Source organism: Panthera leo, chromosome D1 (genome assembly GCF_018350215.1).
Source record: "Panthera leo isolate Ple1 chromosome D1, P.leo_Ple1_pat1.1, whole genome shotgun sequence".
Taxonomy (NCBI): Eukaryota; Metazoa; Chordata; class Mammalia; order Carnivora; family Felidae; genus Panthera; species Panthera leo.
In genome coordinates, this window is record NC_056688.1 from 54,390,744 (window position 1) to 54,415,473 (window position 24,730).

The 24,730-nt window shown below is 38.9% G+C and overlaps 1 protein-coding gene across 1 annotated transcript; it reads right to left on the reverse strand.

Annotated features, from left to right (window-relative positions):
- Positions 1-10,433: 10,433 nt before the first annotated feature.
- Positions 10,434-24,728, reverse strand: AQP11 (aquaporin 11). Its single transcript, XM_042905640.1, has 3 exons — positions 23,779-24,728; positions 16,513-16,629; positions 10,434-10,774 (listed from the first exon to the last, which is right to left on the reverse strand). The coding sequence occupies exons 1-3, from the start codon at positions 24,398-24,400 to the stop codon at positions 10,695-10,697; spliced, it is 819 nt and encodes a 272-aa protein (XP_042761574.1). The 5' UTR covers positions 24,401-24,728; the 3' UTR covers positions 10,434-10,694.
- Between the last annotated feature and the right edge of the window lie 2 nt (positions 24,729-24,730).

Sequence of the window (24,730 nt, forward strand, 5' to 3'; positions counted from 1 at the left end):
GAGAGGTAAAATAGGTAAAGTCATAGATAGTGAGCTGTGATTTTTTTGTTTAATTTTAGAGAGAGAGAGCATGAGTGGAGGAGAGGGGCAGAGGGAGAGAGAGAGAGAGGGAAAATCTTAAGCAGGCTCCATGCTTAGTGCAGAGCCCAGTGTGGGGCTTGATCCCATGACCATGAGATCATGACCTCATCCAAAATCAGGAGTTGGATGCTTATCTGACTGAGCCGCCCAGGTGCCATGTGAACTGTGTTTTTGAAGCCTGTGCTCCATAACACTATAGAACCTTCCCATCTGCCAGCAGTTGAAAGGAAGCAAGTTCTCTCTTCACTGCAGGATTTTAAATGTTAAATTTCAGTGGACAGCACAGGAAGTTCCCAGATTTCTCTGCTGGCAATCTCAGCAGCACTCATAATTCTATCCTAGACATTTATGTCTTCTTCAGTAAACAGGGTATTCTCATGGTCTAATCTTAGAAATTCTATTTGAGTCCTTTTTTGAAGTCATACTTACAAACTTATACTCGTGACTTTCAGTGAAGCAATAAAGTGCTCTGATAATAAATATGTCAAAATGTCAAGGAGATTTGGTGCACTGTTTCCTATAGGCATTGCTGTGGTCAGCATAATGCAGTCATCTAAGATGTAGAAGACCAAGCATCTAGTTCTGGCTTGGCAGACAAGGTATTTAAACCTCTCTGGACCTATTTCCTCATCTATAAAATGAGGGGATTAGATTAAGTGACTTTCAAAGATTCAGCTGTAATAACATTCTGTAATATTATTCAGTTGCTCCCATAGCTTTGAGAAAATAGAAAGTGAAAAAAAAAAGATCAGGTCAGACTTCTTAAAAATGAAATTCATAATGATCAGTAAACCAACATTTCTTGATTCTGTTTGAACTTAATTTCAGTGTTACTGGGATTGTTTGCTTCCTATTTCTTGATGTAGAGGAAATTTAAAGAAAAGCCATGGACATTTTCCCCTGTAATGTGAATAATCCAAAATATCCATTAAAGCTAGTGTTTATAGTCATCTGTTCTAAATTTTGTCGTTTAAAAAATGTATTCATAGGGGTGCCTGGCTGACTCAGTTAGTAGTATGTAACTCTTGATCTTGGGGTTGTAAGTTTGAACCCGTGCTGGGTGTAGAGATTAATTTTAAAAAATCTTTAAAAAAAAAATTAAAAATGTATTCATTAAAATGATCCCAGTGGGTTTTCTCCTCCCACAGATCAGTTTGTCAGATATTGATACTTTTCATATAAGCTTATTTATTTATGTTTTTAAAGTTTATTTTTGAGAGTGAGCATGTGAGTGAGCAGGGGACGGGCAGAGAGAGAGGGGGAGAGAGGATCTGAAGCAGGCTCTGTGCTGACAGCAGACAGCCTGATGCAGGGCTTGAACTCATGAACCATGAGATCATGACCTGAGCCAAAGTCAGATTCTCAACTGACTAAACCACCCAGGCACCCCCAAATAAGCTTATTAATCTTTGTACATTATGTATTTTGAGGTCTTGTTAGGATCTCTGTCAGTATTGGTAAAGATGAGAGATTATGCACAGATGATCATGGTTATATAGCCCTTTACTTTTAGAAGAAGACAGGGTATACTTTAAGAAGAACAATTCGGGCATCTGGGTGGCTCAGTCAAGTGTCCGATTTCGGCTCAGGTTGTGATCCTGCAGTTTGTGGATTCGAGCCTCAGGTCGGGCTCTGTATTGACAGCTCAAAGCCTGGAGCCTGCTTTGGATTCTGTCTCCTTCTCTCTCTGCCTCTCCCCCACTCACACTCTCTCTCATAAAAATATTAAAATAAAAAAAAGAACAATTACTCATTGTTCAGAGAGATACTAGATTTTTTAGATAGAATTTTTATTTATCTGCATGGTTTTAGATAGTATCCTTATTACTATATATATAGCTAATTCTCATGCATCTCCTGTTTTAAAAGTGTTTCTAGAATGGATGAATCTATATCTGGCACCCATCCTCTTTGGCTAATACATAGTAATTCTAAGCGGATCTCTTATGAGGATTCCAATAGAATTATTACTATTCCTTGACAAAGGAGCTGAAACTGAAACTGAAACATTTTCACTAGATCTCACTCTGCTCATATATACATAAGTAAAACCAATATGTAATGGTGGGGGGGAATGTCGTAATTGCAGATGAGAGGTCAGTCCCAAAACTTTTGGAAGATCAGTGAACCTAGTCAGAAGTTTTGTTAATAATATAATTCTAGGAAGATAAAATAGGGGCACCTGCCTAGCTCAGTAGGTAGAGCATGTGACTCTCGTCCTCAGGGTTGTGAGTTGGAGCTGCACGTTGGGTGTAGAGATTACTTGAAAATAAAATCTTAAAAAAAGAAGATAAAAATAGAGATATATAACCAGGGATAAGAAAGCTAAATGCAAGTGTATGGAGGCTAATTTTTAAGACTTTTTAAAATTATTATTTTGAAGATTATATGAATCACTAATATACTTAGAACAAAAGTACCTAGAAAATGGCTCAGAAAATGTTAAGTATTACACAATAGTAGTAATTCATTCTTTTCATAACAGAAAGAAGAAATAGCAGATGCAGTGTTAACTCACCTCTTAGGATATATCCGAGAAGTCTGAAATTGAAACATCCTCTGAGCAATTAAAATAGATGTGATGAAATTTATTCATTTTCCTCGTAGGACCTCTTGGCCTTCAGTGCAAGTCTCTATCCCTGCTCTACAAACAGGTCCGATGTACTTGAGCATCTAGTTTCTAGTCATGCAACAGGATACAAAAGGAAAAAAGGGGTGGTTGCATCAGGCATATCAGTAGCAGCAGTAAATAGCTGACAGAATTATGAAGAAAAGCAAATACAGGTTTACCCAAAAATACAGCAGACCAAGCCTTCATGGTATATAGTGCAAGTAGGATAGTGTAGCAATTTATGTTCATAAAAGTGCGACTAAAAATTAGTAGCATTAATTCTAGTTGTAAGTAGATCCAATTCTGGCTAATTTAAGCAGAAAAAAGTCTTTTGGAACACTATCTGGTAGCTCACAAGATGGACAGGAAAACGGAAATAAACCAGGCTCATAAAAAGATTAGCAACTAGGAGTGGCCTATGTAAGACGCTATGATTCTTCTGTTGCTTTTAGACTGATTTTTTAATTGATCCCATGCCTTTTGAGTCACCACAGAGTCCTGATTGGCAGGGACTGTGTGTTGCCAGGGACAGAAAACAGGAGTATCTGGCCCCTTCAGCTTCCGCAGTGGGAGGGCACTTCCTTTAACGCAGGTACTCACAGTGGTGGATTACCCCAAATAGAAAGGATACTCAGATGCTGGCTTGCAAGAAACTTATAGCTGTCTGCTGCAGCTGTAAATCTTCAAAACAAAAAACAAAAATAAATTGAGACTGTACATAATAAAAGATTTTTTATAAAAACTGATGGTCACACTATTTGTCAAAATTAAAAATGGAAATATTGTTTGACTCAGAAACTCCATTTAAAGGAATTTATTCTATAAATTTGCACATTAGGAAAAGTCATATATGTAAAGATAATAATTGCAACTCTACTTATTTTTTTAATTTTTTTAAGTTTATTTTGAGAGAGAGATAGCAGGAGTGAGGAGGGGCAGGGAGAGAGAGAGAGAGTCCTAAGCAAGCTCCGCCCTGTCAGCACAGAGCCCAGTGTGGGGCTTGAACTCATGAAACCGTGACATCATGACCTGAGCCAAAACCAACGGTTGGATGCTTAATCAACTGAGCCACCCAGGCGCCCCCATTGCAACTTTATTTGTGAAAGCAAAAGACCAAGGACAACCTCATTGTCCATAATTAAGCCTGGGTCAATTACTTACAGTACATCTGTATAATGGAAAACTGTACTCCTCAAAAAGAATTAGGTAGATCTTTATATACCAATACTAAATAAACTCAAAGATACGTTAAATGAAAAAAATGAAGATACTTCTATAAAAGAAAAAGGGCTGGAGGTTACAGTGGAGATATATCATCATGTACTTAGGTGTACATAAAATATCCCTGAAAGAGAAGTGGGGGGCCGGGATAGGAGGGGGACTCAGGTCTTTAAACATTTCTAGGTGGAATTGCGTGTCCCCAAAAACATGTTGGAGTCCTAACCCCCACCCAGTATGTTAGAATGTGACCTTATTTGGAGTTAAGTCTTTACACAGGTAAGTGGAGTTAAAGTGAAATCATTAGGATGGGCCCTAATCTTATATAGCTGGCGTCCTTATCAGAAGGGGGAATTTGGACACAGACAGACATGGGAAGGGGGAGGCCATGTGAAGATAGAGGATTATAGTGATGCATCTACAAGCCAAGGAGCACCTTAGGCTACCAGAAACTAGGGGAGAGGCCTGGAACAGATCCTTCCCTAGTGCATTTAGAGGGAGCATGGCCCTAGTGACACATTAATCTTGGACTTCTGGCTTCCAAAACTGTGAGACAAAAATTTCTGTTCTAAGCCATTCAGTTTGTGGAACTTTGTTATGGTCATACTAGAAAACTAACACATCCCCCATGGTCATCTTTTTTTTTTTTTTTTTTTTTTTTTTTTTTTGTTTTGTTTTGTTTACCTGAGGAATAGCAAGCTGGCTATATATAAATCAGTTTAAAGTTTCAAAGAGGGGCGCCTGGGTGGCTCAGTCGGTTGAGCAGCCGACTTCGGCCCAGGTCATAATCTCGCGGTCCGTGAGTTCGAGCCCCGTGTCGGGCTCTGTGCTGACAGCTCAGAGCCTGGAGCCTGTTTCAGATTCTGTGTCTCCCTCTCTCTGACCCTCCACTGTTCATGCTCTGTCTCGCTCTGTCTCAAAAATAAATAAATGCTAAAAAAAAAAATTAAAAAAAATAAAAGTTTCAAAGAATTAAAAATTTATGATTATCATTCATTGTGTAAATGAACAACTCTGCAGTTAAAGCAGGTAAAGGAAAAGTTGGTTATCACTACCTATTTTATAAATAACCTGTGTTCTGAAGTATGTTTGGTATAGTAAAAGGTTAATGTAACATACCAAATATTCACATGCAGCTAAGAAATAAAATTATACAAGCACAGTTGAAGATTTCTGTATTCCCCTGATCTCCCTTCCTCCCCTTCAGAAGTAACCACTGTTCCAAATTTGGCATTTGTCATAACTATGTATGTGTTTGCATTTTTGCTCCACATGTATGTAGCATCTAAACACTGTGGTATTGGGTTGCATGTTTTTAAACGTTCATTATTTGAATCCTTGTGCTGCTTTTCCTACTTAGCACATAAAAATGTTATCCGAGTTGATACAGGCAGCTCTATAGCACAGTTCATCCATTTTCTTGATGGGCATTTAAGGTTCCAGTTACTCATTATGAAAATAGTGCTGCAGCAGAAATCCTCGTGCATGCCTCATGCACACGTGTGCATTTCTCTATTGCGGTACCTTTCCGACTTCCCGTTATGCCTACAATAATACATTTCCCACCAGACCCACAAACATTGATTTCTACTAATCCCAGAAATGGAAATTTCATTAAAAACGGTTCTTAACTTTGCTAGATGTTGCTAACCTGTTCTCCAGAACAGTTGGGGCAATTTACACTGCCATGTTAGGGAATAACATTTATTGATTATATCCTCACCAGCTTTTAATATATCCAGACTTAATTTTCTGCCAATCTCACGAATTTGAAAGTAAGGTTTCATCGTGATTGTAGTTTCCAAGTTCCTGATTACTAGTGAGACTGAACACCTTCCTATTGTGTACATTGGACTTTTCATATTTTTTGCCCAATTTTTAAGTTTTTTTTTCTTACTGATCTGTTCTTTATATATTCTAGATATTAATCTCCTAGTCTGTGATGTCTTTTCATTTTGTTTACTATGTCTTTTAAAAGTCAGAAGTTGTGGAATCCTGTATGCTTTTACAAGGAAAATGATTCATTATGTAGGATGGTATACAGTTGTTCTAGCTCTAGCATTCATTTAGTACAGCTTTGCTACAGTGTAGTTTTAAATAACTAGTTCACAGAAAATTGCTAAATAGGGCAGTGATGTCAGTAGTCAAACTTACTTCATATGTAATTTTTCCTAAAACATTAATATTTTGCACCCCAAGTTACCTGTAATTTTGTGAGTTAATTAGAGGAAGACATGTCTTTAGGTCTAAAATAGGAAGCGGTGGCATGATTTGATTAATAGGATCACTCAAGCATTAGAAATAGGAAGTTATTGGGGCACCTGGCTGGCTTAGTCAGTAGAGCGTGCAACTCTTGATCTCAGAGTTTAGGTTTGAGCCTCACGTTGGGTGTAGAGATTTCTTTAAAAAATTAAAATGTTTAAAAAAAAACAACAGAAAGTTATTGGAGTAATCTGGACAAAAGTAAGTAAATGGAGGCTTGTACTAAACTGTGCTAGTAGGTCATAATGCAAAGTAGGAAAGCCTACATACCCTAGAGAAACATTATGTAGAGGGACATGTACAAGAAGCATTGCTTTAGGGATGTCTGGGTGGCCCAGCCGGTTGAGTCCGATTCTTGATTTTGGCTCAGATTCATGAATTTGAGCCCCACTTCAGGCTATGTGCTGATGGTGTGGAGCCTGTTGGGATTCTCTCTCCCCTTCTCTCTCTGTCCTTACCCCACTTGCACTTTGTCTCTCTCAAAATAAACTTAAAAATTGTTTTTATTTTATTTTATTTTTTTTAATGTTTATTTATTTTTGAGAGAGAGACATATGTGAGTGGGTTAGGGGCAGAGAGAGAGGGAGACAGAAGCAGAAGCAGGCTCCAGGCTCTGAGCTGTCAGCACAGAGCCCAATGCGGGGCTCGAACTCACAAGCTGTGAGATAGTGACCTGAGCCAAAGTCGGACGCTCAACTGACTGAGCCACCCAGGCACCCCTTAAAAAAAATGTTTTTAAAAATAGAATGGAGGGGCGCCTGGGTGGCTCAGTTGGTTAAGTGTCTGACTCTTGATCTCGGCTCAGGTCATGATCTCACAGTTTGTGAGTTCGAGCCCCACATAGGGCTCTGTGCTGACAGTGCGGAGCTTGCTTGGGATTCTCTCTCTCCCTTTCTCACTGCCCCTCCTCCACTTGTGTGTGTGTGTACTCTCTCTCTCAAAATAAATAAACATAAAAATAAAAGAATGGATATGCTATGCAGTTTGGTTTTTTAAAATATTTATTTATTTTGATAGAAACAGCACAAGCAGGGTAGACAGAGAGGGAGAGAGAATCCCAAGCAGGCTCTGTGCTAACAGCACAGGCTGAGTCACCCAGGTGCTCCGTGCAGTTTGGATTAGCTAAAGCTGCATGAATCAACTTGAATTATCAGACAACTAAGTAGAGATACCAAATATATGGATGGATAGGAGTCTGGAGTCGGGAAAGTTGTACAAGCTGAAGATAGAAATTTGGCATTCATTAGGATATAGTTGCTATAAAGCTACAATACTGGGGGGTGCCTGGATGGCCCAGTTGGTTAAGCATCCAACCTTTGATTTTGGCTCAGGTCATGATCTCGTGGTTCGTGGGTTTGAGACCTGCGTCAGGCTCCTCACTGACAACATGGAGTCTGCTTGGGATTCTTTCTCTCCTCCTCTCACTCTGGCCCTTCCCTGCCTACGTGCTCTCTAAGATAAATAAACTTAAAATTTTTTTTTAAATCATTCAAAAAGCTACAAGACTGGATGAAATTACCAAGAGAATAACTATAAATAGAAAAGAGCTCAGAGGACTAACTCCTGGGAAACTATCGTTTAGTTTGGGGAGAGGAGGAAATAACAGAAGAAATTGAGAAGGCAGTGATTTTCTGGAAATGAAGTATTTTCAGGAGGATACAATCAGTTTTATCAAATGCTGCCGGCAGGTAATAAGGACAAGAACTTGCTTTACCAGCATGGAAGTCACTGATGGGCTTGGCAAGCATGGTGGAGCTGAAGCCCTGATTAGAGTGCTTCAGGGCACATCTGCCTATCTAACTCTTCTTGTGCCCGCATGTGCTTACCTTTTCTCCTGCTACTGTACATGATCTAGCTTTGCTTCTAGCTGAGACCAACCACAGAGTTGTGCACTTGATTCTGTCTTCACTAACCTATTAAGAACTATGGACCTGGGAAATCTCCCCTTCCTCTCCTACATCATCAAATACTTTCTCTCTGCTGCATCATTCCCCTCAGAATATACACATGCCAAGATCTTTCCCATCTTAAAAAAAGATTCTTTCTTGACCTAATTTCCCCCTTCCACTACCACCCACATTTTCTTCTCTTTACGGCAAACCTCTGAAAGAATTGTCCTACTACTGTATCTTTTTTTTTTTCTTTTTTTCTAGTTCATGTTCAGGTGCAGGCAAGGAATAAGCAGACAGCTGGGTTTAATCAAATTGTGGTTAAGCCATGTGAATATAATGAGACAAAAGAACAAGGGAGTTAAGATTCTCTGCAAGTGTGTAATTTAAGCTGTTTTAGGAGAAGGGGGATACGTGAGAGGGGTGAGAGATGTGGAAAGGTGTTGTTGTTAGTGGAGACGGGTTCTCCATGGAGGTCAAAGGATCACTGCAAATGAGGTGCCAGAGTGAGTAAGCTAGGAGGGGTTAGAGGTTTGAGATCCTACAAGAGTGAGTTACTGGTAAAGACAAGCTGAAGTTTATGAACAAAGTTGTAGCTGAGGCAAAACAGAAGGAAAAAAATCATTGAAAAGCTTTTCAAGTCCAACCAATGAACTGAGAGGCCAGGACACTGGAACGGTCATCTTTGTGGGTATTGAAATCCCCAAGAGCTAGAACTGGAATGGCGGTAGAGGGCGAGAGTGAGACAGGAACTAGGCCCTTAAAGGAACGGCATGGCCAGGGGGCGGGGAAGGGGGAGGATGTTGAGGGCATTCTGGGGCAGATGACTGCATGAAGAAGTACCCAGGTGGCAAATGGCACGGCCCGATGACAGGATTTTAATGAGGGAGCAGAGGAAAACAGATGGGAAGCAGCAATGAGGAGAGAGGAGTCTTCCACCTCCAGACCCAGTGTCAGAGGTGGTGTAGAGGAAACTGCTATTTGAGAGGCCACAGTCTCAGACCCAAATTCTGACGAGTTTAGAGGGCTGGGTGTTTTCACAAATTAATACTACTCACGAAACAGTAACTGAAACACAGTTTCATGTTTGGAAGACATAGGGAGTGGCAGAGGGATCATTTTAAAGGGAACAACCTTTATTTTGTGTTGCCATGATAGGACTCAGGCCTAGTATTGCCAGATCTTTTGGGTTTTTCAAGAAGCCAGAACTGGAGTTTCACGTGAACAAGACTAAAATACTAGCTTTTTATTTATTTTAAAATACTGTGCAGACCAAATAAAACTGTGTTTAGCCACTGTAACAGTTTCATGAATTCTGCTTTTTAAAAGAGAAACGACTATGGTATTTTTAAGTTCATGAGTCAAAGTCCATGATCCTCAAACTCGCTGCCTTGCCAGGTAGCCTGAGCCGTTCAGTCCTGTCTGCAGGCGTAAAGAGAGTGACTATCTACAAGCTGATCACGAAACAGCACTTACATTACCTGGCAATTTATCAGTTGCTTAATTATTACTTAAACAGATCTGATCTCACCCCATATTTTTTTACTTTCAATTCTAACCCTGATAATGGAATTTCCTATGAAGAGAAATGCACTTACCCTTATTTATGGCCTGAACTTTTAAGGAAAAGGAGACCTCATACAATAAAAGAAAGCTAATGGAAGAAAACTTACAGGCTGTTTAAACCTAACAAAACAAAAACTAATTAATTCCTAAATAAATTTTAAAGATTTGAAAGATTATAATAAGGTTTTAAAGATTATAAAATCTGTAACGTTGCTTCAAAATCTTCAATTTTTCTTTAAGTCATAATGATGACTGAGAAAATTTTTTGTATTGAAATAGAAGTCTTTTTGACCTCAGTCGGGACAGCAAACCCCTCTGGACTTAGTTTCCTTATCTGTAAAGTGGAGATTAAAAATACATGCCCTACCTACTACATAAGGTAGCTGTTAGGATCAAATGAGAATGTGAAAAGCTTAACTCCTGCCTTTTGTGAGTGCTTTGTTTATTCTCTTCAAGAATAACAACCTGCCTAAAGCTAGTGAGATTGTCTGTTTAGAGAAAATATTTTAGATTAGAATATATTTAAAATTTAGGAAACCCCTTGAGTGTGAGTGGATATATAATCTACTTCCCCAAGCAACTTTCCTGTTGATAGGTGACACTGCTGATGGTATCACTGTGTGAGGTAGTGGCTGAAAAGTACCCTTTCTGGGTCTGTAAGCATGACTGGTCATACATTGGTTAAAAATCCTGTTCATTCAGATGATACTTGGTACACACTCTTTCTGTGGTCCTACCATCACTTCCCTTCCCTTCTCCCCCTCTGCTTTTTTTTTCCCATCAAAATTAATAATTATCACTTGAGATTTATATTTCATGTAATGCCTTTTCTAGCAGCATTTAATACACACTCAAAAGAACAAGTCTTAACTGAGAAACACAGGATATCTCCTTTTCACAGTAATTTTTTCTTTCAGTTCCAGTGATGAAAACTACAAGGCAGCTTCCTCAGAGGAAGCTAAACATTGATGAGTCCAGTGCAGCCAGGATGTTGAATATGAGGTGATAAAATCTTTATCACCTCCAGCTTGACTGTCCTGTAACTTAGTCTGAGTCTTTTGGAATAGTTATTCGTTTTTATTAACTGTATGGTTGTTATACAGCCATGGAAGGAAAAAGTTGAACATCAAAATCATCAACAATATACCTGAAAGACAAAATAGAGTAAAATAAAAACAATCTATAAGGAAGTTCATAATCACTCAGTGGCTATAATTTAAGATTATATACATAGAGATTTGGAAAACTATGTTTAAAAGAGTTAGCTGCATCAATTCTACATGAAACATTTAGATATTTTTTTTTTATTTGTGTGTGTGTGTGTGTGTGTGTGTTCAAGAACACTTGTTAAAAAAATTTTATTTAAACCCAAGTTAGTTAACATATAGTGTAATAATGTTTTCAGGAACAGAATTTAGTGATTTATTACTTACATATAACACCCAGTGCTCATCTGAACAAGTACCCTCCTTAATCCCCATCACCCAAAACCAGTAGATATTTTTTAATCTAACATTCTCACATTATTTTTCTTCAACCATGAATCCTTAAAAACAGTGTGTACTCGGTAAAACTAGAAGGATCTAAACAATGAATTGAAAGGATAAATAGGAGTGCCTGGGTGGCACAGTCTGTTGAGCATCCAACTCTTCATTTTGGCTCAGGCCATGATCCCAGGATCGTGGGATCGAGCCCTGTGTCAGGCTCAGCGTGGAGCCTGCTCAAGATTCTCTCTCTCCCTCTGCCCCTCCCCTGCTTTCTCTCTCTTTTGGGGGGGGGGGATGGTGGGGTAGGGAGAATAAAAGGATAAATAGAAAGATCTGGAGTTCTAGTTCTCGCTCTATTACTGACCTCCTGAGTTAGAAACTCTGGACTTGAGTCTCCATTTGCTCTTCTCTAAAATGGCAACACTGGGGGCGCCTGGGTGGCTCAGTCGGTTGAGCGTCTGACTTCAGCTCAGGTCATGATCTCACGGTTCGTGAGTTTGAGCCCCGCGTCGGGCTCTGGGCTGATGGCTCAGAGCCTGGAGCCTGCTTCCCATTCTGTGTCTCCCTCTCTCTCTGCCCCTCCCCCATTCATGCTCTGTCTCTCTCTGTCTCAAAAATAAATAAACATTTAAAAATAAATAAATAAATAAAAAATAAAAATAAAATGGCAACACTGTGTCCCCTCCATGCCCCAGACATGTACTGGGAGAACAGAGCAACTGACAGTGCTCAGTTTTCATTTAGAATGCTCAAACATGACTTTCTCCTTCTTTTTTCATCAGTCACAACATTAATAGCTACTAGAGCTCTAACAAGCACAAAACAGAAAATTTAAGTGCTGAAATTTTACACCTTAAAAATAAAATATGTTTTAAGGGGCGCCTGGGTGGCTCAGTCGGTTAAGCGTCCGACTTCAGCTCAGGTCACGGTCTCATGGCCCGTGAGTTCGAGCCCCATGTTGGGCTCTGGGCTGATGGCTCAGAGCCTGGAGCCTGCTTCTGATTCTGTGTCTCCCTCTCTCTCTGCCCCTCCCCCGTTCATGCTCTGTCTCTGTCTCAAAAATAAATAAACGTTAAAAAAAAATTTACAATTTAAAATATGTTTTAAAAAGTCATGCATTAGTAAATCTTTATTTTTGAGGTCACACCAGGCAAATCTAGCAGGTGGCTATTGGTTGATTTTCCATAGGGAATAGGGCTGGAGGAGATAGTCACAGGGCTCACATCACTGTCTTGAAAGGGAAGTCTGCAATAATTAATGTTTTTATCTTAACACATTTAGGCTTAAAGCTCTGAATTAGCTTAAACTCAGATTAAGAATGAGTTCTGTCACATGCACATTGATATTATTTTAGTCCTGTTTGATCAAAACAGGAAACCTTAGGTTTAACTAGCATATGGATAAGCTTAATATACTGTTGAAAAATGAGTCTGTTTTGCGACCAAAGGCTTTAAATGGAAAAAAAAAAAAAAAAACAATCCATATGTTAATTGACCCACAAAATTTGACATTTTCTTTATGAAATCAAAGCTAGATTGTTATATTTAAACCTTTTTCCAAAATGTAATTTCATTTTCATAGCAAATAGAATTTGCTAATTTTCATTTTATGGAATGTGTAGAGAATTCTATATGCATTATTATTGTCACATTTCTAATATATATATATATATATATATTTTTTTAATATTTATTTTGAGAAAGAGAACACGCAAGCAAGCAGGGGAGGGGCAGAAAGAGAGGGAGACTGAGGATGGAAGCAGGTTCCATGCTGACAGCAGGGAGCCCCATGCAGGGCTTGATGCAGGGCTTGAACCCACGAACCACGAGATCATGACCTGAGCCAAAGTTGGACACTTAACCAACTAAGCCACCCAGGCACCCCAAACATTTCTAATATTTTAAATTAATTTTGGGAAGATGGCAGGAGCCATTAGAGGAATTATAAGTACCTCTGCTGTGAAGAAAAACAAAGAGTATGGCTTCCAAGAATAGTTTGCTCCCTGCTTGGTCAAGAATGGAAAGCTATCTTGGGATGACTCTTCCGTCTCACTCAATGGCATTGCCTAATGTGGCTTTAACAGAGTTTTGTTTGTCTTGATGCCTCATCTCTTAGCTGTTTGAAGGCCTCTCATAAAATGACAATTTCTTATTTTTCCCATCCTTCTTATAGTTTGTGACCTTATTTCATTTGGTGCCATTTTTTGCAACGGAATGTAACTTCAATGAATGACAGAATTTATTTTTTTTTTAATTTTTTTTTTTAACATTTATTTATTTTTGAGACAGAGAGAGACAGAGCGAGACAGAGCATGAATACGGGGGAGGGTCAGAGAGAGGGAGACACAGAATCTGAAACAGGCTCCAGGCTCTGAGCTGTCAGCACAGAGCCCGATGCGGGGCTTGAACTCACTGACCGTGAGATCATGACCTGAGCCGAAGTCAGCCGCTTAACCGACTGAGCCACCCAGGCGCCCCAATGAATGACAGAATTTAACAGCGAGCTGGAATTCAATATTCTAAAAACTGCAATTTATTCACATATATCTCTTATCCACATCTATTGAAGGATTCTTGTATTGCTCTTCATTCCTAAACTTCTTAAAGAAGCATAGGAACATACCTCTTCAAACAAAAAGCTGTAACAAATTTCAGTTAAGTCTATTTAGAAAAAAGCTAGGAGATCCATAGGCCAACAAAGAATCTTTGTATATTTTCAACAAGCCAATTAGGGCTAGCTAGAGAGAATTGCTAAAAAGTTTAATCCCAATTTCTTTTTATAAGATCTTTTTTTAATTTTTTTAACGTTTTTTTTTTTTAATTTTTTTTTTTATTTTTGAGACAGAGAGAGACAGAGCATGAACGGGGGAGGGGCAGAGAGAGAGGGAGACACAGAATCGGAAGCAGGCACCAGGCTCTGAGCCATCAGCCCAGAGCCCGACGCAGGGCTCGAACTCACGGACCGCGAGATCGTGACCTGAGCCGAAGTTGGACGTTTAACCGACTGAGCCACCCAGGCGCCCCTATAAGATCTTTTTTAAGTTTATCTATTTATTTTGAGAGAGAGAGAGAGAGAGAGAGAGAGAGAGAGAGCGCGCGCCAGGGAGAGGCAGAGGGAGAGGGAGCGAAAATCCCAAGCAGGCTCCGCGCTGTCAGTGCAGAGCCCCATGTGGGGCTTGAATCCATGAACTAAGATCATGACGTGAGCCGAAATCAAGAGTCAGAAGCTTAAACGACTGAGTCACCCAGGTGCCCCCAATGCCATTTTTGAAAGATTCCTTGAATAGGAAGAAAGAAATGAATAAAAGTGTTTTTTCTTTGGGTGTTTGGATATTTGGAGGGATAAGTGGTTCCATAAAATGTTTTGGTAATGGCTATAAGTAATGTTACCTTCCTGTTTGGACTATGCTAACATGAACAGAATGTAGTCTTTCCCCACTCTATTACTCTCTGGTCTGTACACTTTCTAAAGCGTCCAAAGTGACTGTTCTTTTTTGTCTATCATGAGATTTTTTTCTAGTATATTCTTCCAGGAAGAAGTTATTAAGTGATTTAGGCTGGAAAACATTGATTAAAGAAAAAAACATTGGGTGCCTGGCTGACTTAGTGGGGTGTCACTCTCAATCTTGAGGTTGTGAGTTCAAGCCCCATGTTGGGCATAGAGATTGCTTAAAAAAAGAAGAAAGAGAGAGAGAGGGAGAGAGGGAGAAAGGAAGGGAAGGAGGGAAGGAAGGAGGGAGGGAACAAAGTCATGGCCATTTTACAGAAAATGTCATTACTTCTGATTTTTTTTTCCCTTTTATTTACTTTTATTTTTGTTCCTTTTAAAAATTTTTTGGAAAGCACTACTTTTTAGTATTCTTTCAAGTAATGGATGAAATAATTCTTTAGTCATAGGCCTACTGTTAACATAGAATTAGAGCACAATAACAAATATATAACATTAATAATACATGTGGATTGTAAATATGACATTTTAAGAGAATATTTCCAAACAAAAACTATCAGTAGACTTATCCAATTAGTGACCTTTATAGCTTCATGAACTTCAATGACCTTTTTAATTTTTTGAAATCAAGAGTAGAGAAAATTTTAAAGAAGTTACTGGAAAACACGAGCAATCTGCAGAACTGAACAACAGCTGCCATTGTTAGCACTTTAAAATACAGATTTTCTCTGGCATTTTTCATGTTTAGGTTGTTTAGGTCCACAAATATCATGACTGAGCATAACAGGTACTAACTGTGAAATAAAAGCATGGAAGGTGAACAGGAGGAGTCAGGTGTGACGGCTAGTCAAACCTATTATGCCAATGTTCCCATCTAGATATACCCAACTTTCTTTCTTTCTTTCTTTTTTTTTTTTTTTTGACAGAAATGAGCAATAAGAAACAAAAACTGCTGTGGACAAAAAGAAGGATGAAATAATAAAGATCAGGCATCCTCACATTCATTTATAGTTACAATTTATAATCAGGCATAAGAGAGATGATGAAACAAAATCAAGAAATGCTGATAACTTATACACCTGTTTTATATATCTGTTTTTTATATATCTTACATATCTGTTTTTATATATCTGTTTTATATAACTGATCCAGATAGTAATAACAGGAATACAATTTGTGGATAATTTTAAAACTATATTTATTACAGGTATCCATTGTTTCATGAGATGCTCTTCTGCAAAATGAGTCAAATTTGGAAAAAAAAAATTCCTTTAGCACGAAAGAAAGGCATTGTTTTTTTTTTTGTTTTTTTTTTTAAGTAATCTCTATATCCAGTGTGGGGCTCGAACTCACAATCCCAAGATCAAGACTCGCATGCTTTACAGACTGAACCAGCCAGGCACTCTTGAAAAATTATTTAAAAAAAAAAAAAATTTTTTTTTTAACGTTTTATTTATTTTTGAGAGAGACAGAGACAGAGTGTGAGCGGGGGAGGGGCAGAGAGAGAGGGAGACACAGAATCTGAAGCAGGCTCCAGGGTCTGAGCTGTCAGCACAGAGTCCGATGTGGGGCTGGAACTCACGAATGGCGAGATCATGACCTGAGCTGAAGTCGGATGCCCAACCGACGGAGCCACCCAGGCGCCCCAGAAAAATTATTTTCTTAATGGAAGGAATGACTCCTCACTTTTTGGCCCATATATCTGAGGGTTTCTTAAGGTGGTATCATGCATGGAACGGACTACCCTTAACTACGTAATTTTGTTTCTTTGAAGATAAAAAGTTCTAAAGGATACTGTACACATAAAGCGTTATTTCAGGTATGTTAACTACCTTTTTCATTTTCTTTTTGTACATACTCTGGCTTTGGTAATTGACATGTTACAGTGATACTTCCTATCGTATTTTAAGATACCCTAATCTTTTAATCATATTAATAAAAATATGCTTACCTAAAGAAGGAGCGAGCCAATATACTATAAAAAATCGAAGGAATGCTTCATCAAAACACTTCAAATGTAGTGAAAGTGCCAAAGCTGGATTAAATACAGCTCCTGTTAGACTTCCTCCTGTAATACATTTTAAGCAGAATGATACCAAACCATATATTTTACATTTTCATGTAACTAGAAATAAAGGGGTTACTAGATACAACTACTTTGTTTTAGGTGTTTAAGTATTCTTATGCTATAATCTTCCTTTGCAGAACCACCGTGCATATTATAGAGTATAAAAATAGATTATAGATGATAATATGCCAGGTATTAAAAAAGGACATAAGAGTTTTAATCCAGTGCTTTTCCTATGTATTACAGAATGCACATTGAAAGTTAATCTACTCTATTATTGTTCCTACAAGTTTATGAAATGGGAGACTTGGCTGCCCTTCTTAACATTCACCAATTTAAATGAATGAATAATAATGAAAATAAAATGAAAATACATTTAAAATGGATACAATGCCCCAGAATCCTCTTGGACTTAAGTATATCTTTGTGTTTAAAACAAAAGTAAAATGGACCAAAGCGTTATCACTGACTCTGTTTTTACTTGTCAACAGAGAGAACCCTGAAGAAGGGACTGTGAATGGCATGTGAATAAAGTGGTTACTAAATTTTTTTAAATAAAAAGAGTGGTCATGTACAGCTGGGAAAGATAAGCACAAATTCTGTTGATTGCTTTTCAGGATTCATGGTACAGCTCTACACCCAGGTTCTCTGACATGGGGCCTAGGAGTTTGTACTTCTGGCTGGCCTCACAAGCAAGTGAGAAAAAGCAGAGGAGGCTGGACTTCCTGTCTGGTGGTACCAGACGTGTGGCTCAGCTTTTCAGAACACACTCTAAGAATATTCCTGAGACAATGACATTTCTGTTGCTTCTTCCGTGTGGAAGCTTGGGCACACACATCTGCCTCTGACTCAGCCACAGAGACAGATCCCAAGATCTTCACAAATTTTACCCTGCCATGTGCCACTAGAGTATGTTGCCTTTATAAAATGCAGTAAAATTAGAAACTAAGTGACCCTTTCATAAGATTTCACTAATGAGATTTCATACTTGATAAGGCTGAAAACAAGCCATGTCAAGATGAACACATTGACCAGTGAACTAAGTTCACTCCGTGGCTAAGAGTTTTTCCTAGCACACCAGCCTCACAGCATGACTCATATTCACGTCTCAGCAATTCTAAATGATACCATGTCATGGACCTTCAGAATCATTCTTGAATAGTCAATCCTGGAATGTTAGACCTGCAACTGCCAAGCACCAACAGGATTGTCAATTCAGTTCAATAAAAAAATTGAGTTCCTACATACTAGACATTATGGGTAAAAAGATACTGACTTACACAGGTCTTTACAATACCATGTAATATAAGCTATTATAATATTAGTGACCTGTGGTTTTTTTTTTTAAGACATGGATCAGTAAAATAGAAAACCACCACCCTCATAATTAGCTCACTTTGGTGTTCCCATTAGGTCTTTGTTATTTCCATTAAGTCCAAGAACACGATCTATCAGTCTTCTGCCATCCTAAAATTCAAACTACTTCACTCTCCTTATCTTCTAATCCTCACATGTCTAATTCTATTGAATGTGACGTGGTGAAGCTGCTCCTCCTACCAAGAGGTAAAGTCTATTCCCCTCTCTTGAATATGGACTGGCTTTCAACTTGCATTGACAAACAGAATGCAGCAGAAGTGATGCTGTGCTAATTCTGAACATGACGAGTGATGCTGAGTGAATTACAGGTCTCAGTAAATCCACCAGCTTCCACTTTTTGCTCTCTTGGAACAGTGCCCTGACCATGTAAGTAAGCTGGTCTAGGCGGCTGGAGGATAAGAATCCACATGGAGTATAACTGAGGCACCTTAGCTGACAGTTGCCACCGACTGCTGGACACGAGTGAGGCTACCTGGGCTCTTCTAGCACTGCCAGCTGCCCAGCTATAAGATCTCAGAGGAATTTCCATCTCATCCACAGAATCATGAAAAACAATAAATTATGATTTTAAGCAATAGTTAACTGATACAGAAATTCTTTATCAGGAGTAGGTTCTGTGTCAACAAAAGCCCAAAACATGTGGCTTTGGCTTTGACATTTTAGACTATATACCTCTTTTTTGCATGGGGCTGTCGTATGCATTGTGGGATGTTCAGCAGCATCCTTGGTCTTTACCCACTAGATGCCAGCACATCCATCTCCCCCACCATTGTAACATTTAAAAATGTGTCCAGACATTGCTGAGTGTTGCCTGGGGAGTTTTCCTGCTGAAAACTGCTGTTGTAGAGAACTACTGATACTTGTTTACAAGTAGACATACACAACGTTGTTTATAGTAGCAAAGAACTGGGGGAAACCTGAGTGTCCATTCATAAGAAGGTAGCTAAATAAGCAAGCTTCATAATTTGGAATTCAGTATTTTGAAATAATGAGAGAAATCTCTTTACTACTTAACACTGGTAGATCTCCAAGATATCACTAAACGACCACCACCAAAAAAAGTAAACTGCAAAAAGGCATCATACCTTTTACATTAACATGAACATACATAAAACAATAGTTTATATAGGGTCTTAACTGTATGTATAATAAATCACATAAAGAGTTTGGAAAGACATACACACATGCATGTGCAGAGGACTATCCTTGTGGGAAGAGCAAGCAAGGAGGGAGAGGGGACAGGCATGGATGGTGGCAGTCAAAAGGCACTTTTAGTCTCATCGGTAGTGTTTCAATGTTTTACAAAAAGAACAAACACATTCATGCATTGTGTAATTAAATGTGAATTCATCAGGCACAGGACTAACAAAATGGCTTTGAAAAATGTTACTATTTATTGACATCTGAAGGGGAGAAGTCATAATAAATATATATTGAAGAAGAGGTATCAGTGGGAAGATAGAGCTGGCTGATTGCCCAGAGTCTTACAGGACAGCACGAACTTGGTGAAATTACCACAGTTAAAGACTGTGTCAAAGTCCAAGTTACAAATCTGGCAATTCTAGATACTAATGTTCCTCAATACTCCTAAAGGGAATCAAATTCTCTATGACAGGATGACACTAATTACAATCACAAGACTCATGTATAAGCCAGAATGTCAATGAACTAATTTACAGTGGAGGCTAGCCCTTTCCAGTGACCAGAATATTTGTGCCAGGTACTATGCTAAGAACTTAAAACACATTTATTTATATTCCTCATAATGGTCCCAAGAGATAGATGCTATTATTCTCCATTTAAAAGATGAGGAAGCAGGCCTAAATTAAGCATCTCTTCTAAGGGCATAGTACAACTCCAAACCTGTGCCCTTAGCCACTATATTAATAAATGTTTTGGACCTTTGTTTGAAGCAGTTTTTCATTTGTAATTTAGCACTTATTTCATATGGTTATTGTATTGAAAGCAAACACATGTAAAGGACTTAGTTCCCTTCTCCTTTGACAAATAACCTTACCTATATTCTTCATCATTTAGAAGGATACCAAAAACTCCTGAATGTAGTAATGAAATGAATTAAAAATACTACAAATTATTCAAACAATGTATTAGGCCAATTTTAAAGCCCTTAGGTGTAAAATATAAAATACCAGATATATATTATTTCTTAAGCATTATTTTTTAATGTGAATAGAGTATTTGCTAATTCATTCATTCACTCATTCCAAAAATGCTATATATTTGTAACAGGTGACACAATGTTAAGACCTGGTTATATGTTGTAATGAATAAAACAATTTTAGTTTCTGTATTCATAAAGCTTTCTGTCTGGTGGAGGAAGAGCTCTGGAGACAAGTATATAATTAAAAATTCTACAAAGGAAATGAAAAGGTGCAGTAATAAAGACAACTTAGACATGTAAAATACCAGATTTTTTTTCAATGTCTAATTACAGTTGACCCTGGGACAACATGGGTTTGAAATGCATGGGTCCACTAATATGCAGATTTTTTTGACAAATACAGTACAGTAATGTAAACATATTTTCCTCATGATATTCTTAATGTTTTTCTCTAGCTTACTTTATTATAACAGTATAGTATATAGTACATATAACATACAAAATACATGTTAATCAACTGTTAATGGTTAAGGCTTCCAGTCAACAGTAGGCTATTAATTTTGGGGAGAATCAAAGTCATACATGGATTTTTTACTGTGTAGGGGGTCAGTGCCCCTCACCCCTGCATTGCTTAAGGGTCAACTGTAATTATACAATGAATGCACCTCTGTCTTATCCTGTTCATTGAACTAAATTCTCCCAAAATCTAAATTAAGGAAGATTTGCTTGAAATTTACATTAATAGTTTTATAGCTCTAATATGTTAATAAATCACATAGCATTTTTGTTTTACTTTATTTGGGAAGACAATGAATACATGTTAAGTGGTAATAACATCAATGGCCTCCATGTGCACATCAAAAGTCGAGGGTGCTAAATCAATAAATAGAGAACCAGACACATGGTCACTGGCTGTTGGAGGAGCCTGGGCCATGTTGCTGGACTGTTATGTTCTGTAATCTTAAAATACAAAACCAGTTACCTTGATGCGACCTGTACTGGTGACTTCTCAGTGCTCTCAAAGTACAAGTGATTAAAGAAACATCCCAGCATGCAACTATGTCAAATCAGTACCAATAGTATCTTAGAAGTTAAAAGACATATCAAGCTTGTAATGAGACCTGACTTAGCTGACCCTTCCCCTGGCTTTCCTTCCCTATCCTTTCTTAAATCCTTCTTACAAAAGCCTCACTTCTGCCTGATAAAACAGAAACTCAACCAGTCCCAAGACAGTTCATTCCATCTGGAACAACTTTGGTCTAAAGTTATGTCATATACATAGAAAATAATGGAGAGTGAAATGGCTTAGTATAGCAACACCCAAAGTGTATTCTCTTCTGCTACATACTCCTAGACAAAATGATTCCATAAGTTTGAAAAACTTCCATATTCTCCTTTTGTAGTTCCACAATATACAGCAGTGTATACAGAGCAGTAAAGGCTCTTTAAAGTCTTAATATTAGAAAATCTGTTTAATCCAGTGTTTGCCAAGCTTATTTGCCAACAGAATCTTTTTGTAACTTAAATTGTTTTAATTATGGTGAAATATGTATGGCATAAAACATACCATTTTAACCATTTTAAGTGTATATCCAGTGGCAATAATTACATTCACAATGTTCAACAATCACCACTATTTCCACAACGTTTCCATCACCCCAAATAGGAAATCGGTACCCATTAAAGAAAGTCCCTATTCCTCTCTGTCCCCTAGTCCCTAGTGACCTCTATTATACTTTCTGGCTATACTCTCTGGCTATCCAGAATTTGCCTATTCTGGATTTCTTTATAAGTGCAGTCCTGCAACATTTGTCCTTTTGTGTCTGGCTTATTCAACTTAGCATAATGTTTTCAGGGTTGATTCATGTCACAGTATTTATCAGAACTTAATACCTTTTTATGGCTGAAGAATGTTCAATTGTATGTACATATTTTTGTTACTTTTGAGGAATGCAGTGTAGGAATGCTGATAATGAAATGAGTATAACCTTTAATGTCAGTACCATGATTCCAGCACATTCTAGCTGTGTGACCTTGGATAAGACATTTCACTTTTGTGAGCCTCACTTTACTTAAAATGGGAATAATATATCCATCAGTGAGTTTTTCTAAGGATTAACTAAGATAACTCATATATATTTCCTGTATTCTTGGTATATTGCCTGATGAATATTCTTATCTCCCTTATATTGGCAGAAAAGAAAGATAACAATAGATCAATTTCTGTAACAGTAGTAATTCATAGTTGTCTATTAGGTTCTACCCCTGCAAACAGTCTCCTGTGCTCTCAATACTTAACCCACTAGCCACTGACCACTTGAAATGTGGTTACTGTAGTTGAGGAACTGAATATTTAATTTTAGTTAATTTAAATCTAAATAAACACGTGGTTAGCGGCTTCCAAATTGGCCAGCACAAGTCTGGATGAGAGCAGTGGTTCTCAACTCTAGTTTTATGTTGGGATTATCTGGAAAACTTCAGGATACACCATTAATTATATAAGTACAGAGCTAAACAGTGACATAACTTTTTGCAAGAGATGATTCTCTTCCTCCATGTGGCATGCTTGTTCTTTAGCCAAAACCTAAAACTTTAATAAGCAGCTATTCACCAACCCCTCAAATATACATATATGCTTCCCTCTCTTCTATACCTTTTATTTCCATCTGTGTCTACACAAAGTATAGTACTAGATCTAAAGGAGGGAAGCTGGATTGAAAAGTCTTTCATTTTTATCCTGGGAAGCCAAGCAAATGTTTAGGAGACCTTATCCTTAGGTTTGCTTCTATTCATAGTTCCAATGGGTAGAAGATAGACTCTTACCACTAATTTCCTTTTATCAGAGTCCTGTCTCCAAAACATTTTATATAGTCTCAATGAAGCTACTTTGTTGTAATCATTTAAAATGACACATTTCATCATTAAAATTTTGTTTTTTGGATTTTATTGTCCCATTTAGGATATCCAGGTTACCCACTGCATCTGACATCTGTCAAAGTAGACAAATCGGTTGCAAGAAATCAACAGATTTCTCAAGTTATTTGTTTTTAAAAAGCATCTTTAATTTCAAGCAAGTTTTAATTTCAAAACACATCTTTCTTTATAGGCCACTTAAAAGTTCTTCTATAACTCAAGATGATTTGTTAAGGAAATAAGAAATGACTTTAATTCTGTAGAAAAAGAACTAAATAAATTAAATTAAAATTAAAAAAAATAAAAAGAACTAAAAACTACAGAACTTCTACTCCTCCCTCTGACTACTAACCAGTCATGTAGCCTGTGCTTTAAATTGGAAGGAGCTTTTTAAACTCACGATCATTTTTCAGTCAGAGTGTCAGGTTGGCATGAGGGAAGAGGTAGCTGATAAGTTATCTTTCTTCTCTACCATTAAAACAATCCCTTTGTAGGATATTTGAACCCTTGGCAATATCTCACAAGATCTCAGTTTCAGCACAGTAATGGCTCCTGAATGGAGGATCTAGATGTCTGCACTACTGGTAAAGAACACGCTGCAAAATGGTCAGAATAATGGAGATACCAATATTGACATCGCAGATGTGTAGGGCTTTCAAATGTACCTTGGTAATGAACTTAGAGCCTCAGGTCATAGAGGCTCCGGACATGCCATGTGTTTTGTGGGAATAACAAACCTGTGTAGACCAAAAAGGTGATGATTGCTGCCAGCAGGTGGATACGAAGCTTGGTTCGGACCTCCTGGAAGTGCAGCAAAGCGCTGTGGAAAATAAAGGAGCAGATGGCCTCCGTGATGATCGCTTTGGGCAAGTCCACTTGAATGGGATTCCTGCAAGCGAAGCTCCTCTCGTCGAGGTGATACTTGCTCAGCCCCAGGCTCCACAGGACGCTTACGCAGTACCTGCTGCACAGGGCACCAATCAGCTGAGCCGACAGCCTAATGGCACCCGTCTCGGAGGACATTCCCCCCAGCAACATCTGCATCATCACGCCACACGGGTTGCTAGAGGTGCCCACCAGGGTCAGGCCATGCACCAACGAGAAGAAGTACACTAGCGTCAGCGGCCAGGTGGGGTGCGCGGGTTCCTGCTCGCTCAGCAGTTGCAGCTCATGGGTGCAGCAGCAGAGCTGGAAGGTGGCCAGAAACTCCAAGACGAAGGTGTGGATCATCGTGAACCTGTGCAGCTGCTGCCGGGTGACCACGCGGGCCAGCCCCATGAACAATACCAGCAACAGCATAAGCCCCAGGGAGGTGCAGTTGTCCTGCACCTCGGGCCAGAGGCCCCGCAGCGCGGTCATGGCTCGCTCCCGGCCAGACTAGGCTGCCCGCTTGGCTCTGGCAAAGGCAGTTTAGGGGCGGGAGTCCGAAGTCCCCAAGTCCTCAGCCCCGCCCCCTCCTCACGCCCCTGGGGCGGGCCGACTTCTAGGCCAGAAGGAGGCCCCCGGGCGTCGCGCTGGAGGAGTCCATCCCCCCCTCCCCGACTCGGAGCTAGGGTGTTGGGACCAGAGCCGGGGAGGAGGGGAGAGGAGGGGCGGCAAGGGAAGCTCTGCTAGGGCACTAGCTGAAGGGCCAACGGTCTGCGGGGGTCGGAAGCGCCCACGCCCCCTCGGCCTCCTTTAGGGACTGGA

What these genes read in the sequence shown, in the direction of transcription:
- AQP11 (XM_042905640.1), bottom strand. Translation starts at nt 24,400, where the DNA reads ATGACCGCGCTGCGGGGCCTCTGGCCCGAGGTGCAGGACAACTGCACC. An exon ending in CACCTTTTTGGTCTACACAG is followed by an intron (nt 16,630 to 23,778) that starts GTTTGTTATTCC and finishes AATGTATTACAG; the next exon opens with GAGGAAGTCTAACAGGAGCT. An exon ending in TTGGCTCGCTCCTTCTTTAG is followed by an intron (nt 10,775 to 16,512) that starts GTAAGCATATTT and finishes TTTGTCTTTCAG; the next exon opens with GTATATTGTTGATGATTTTG.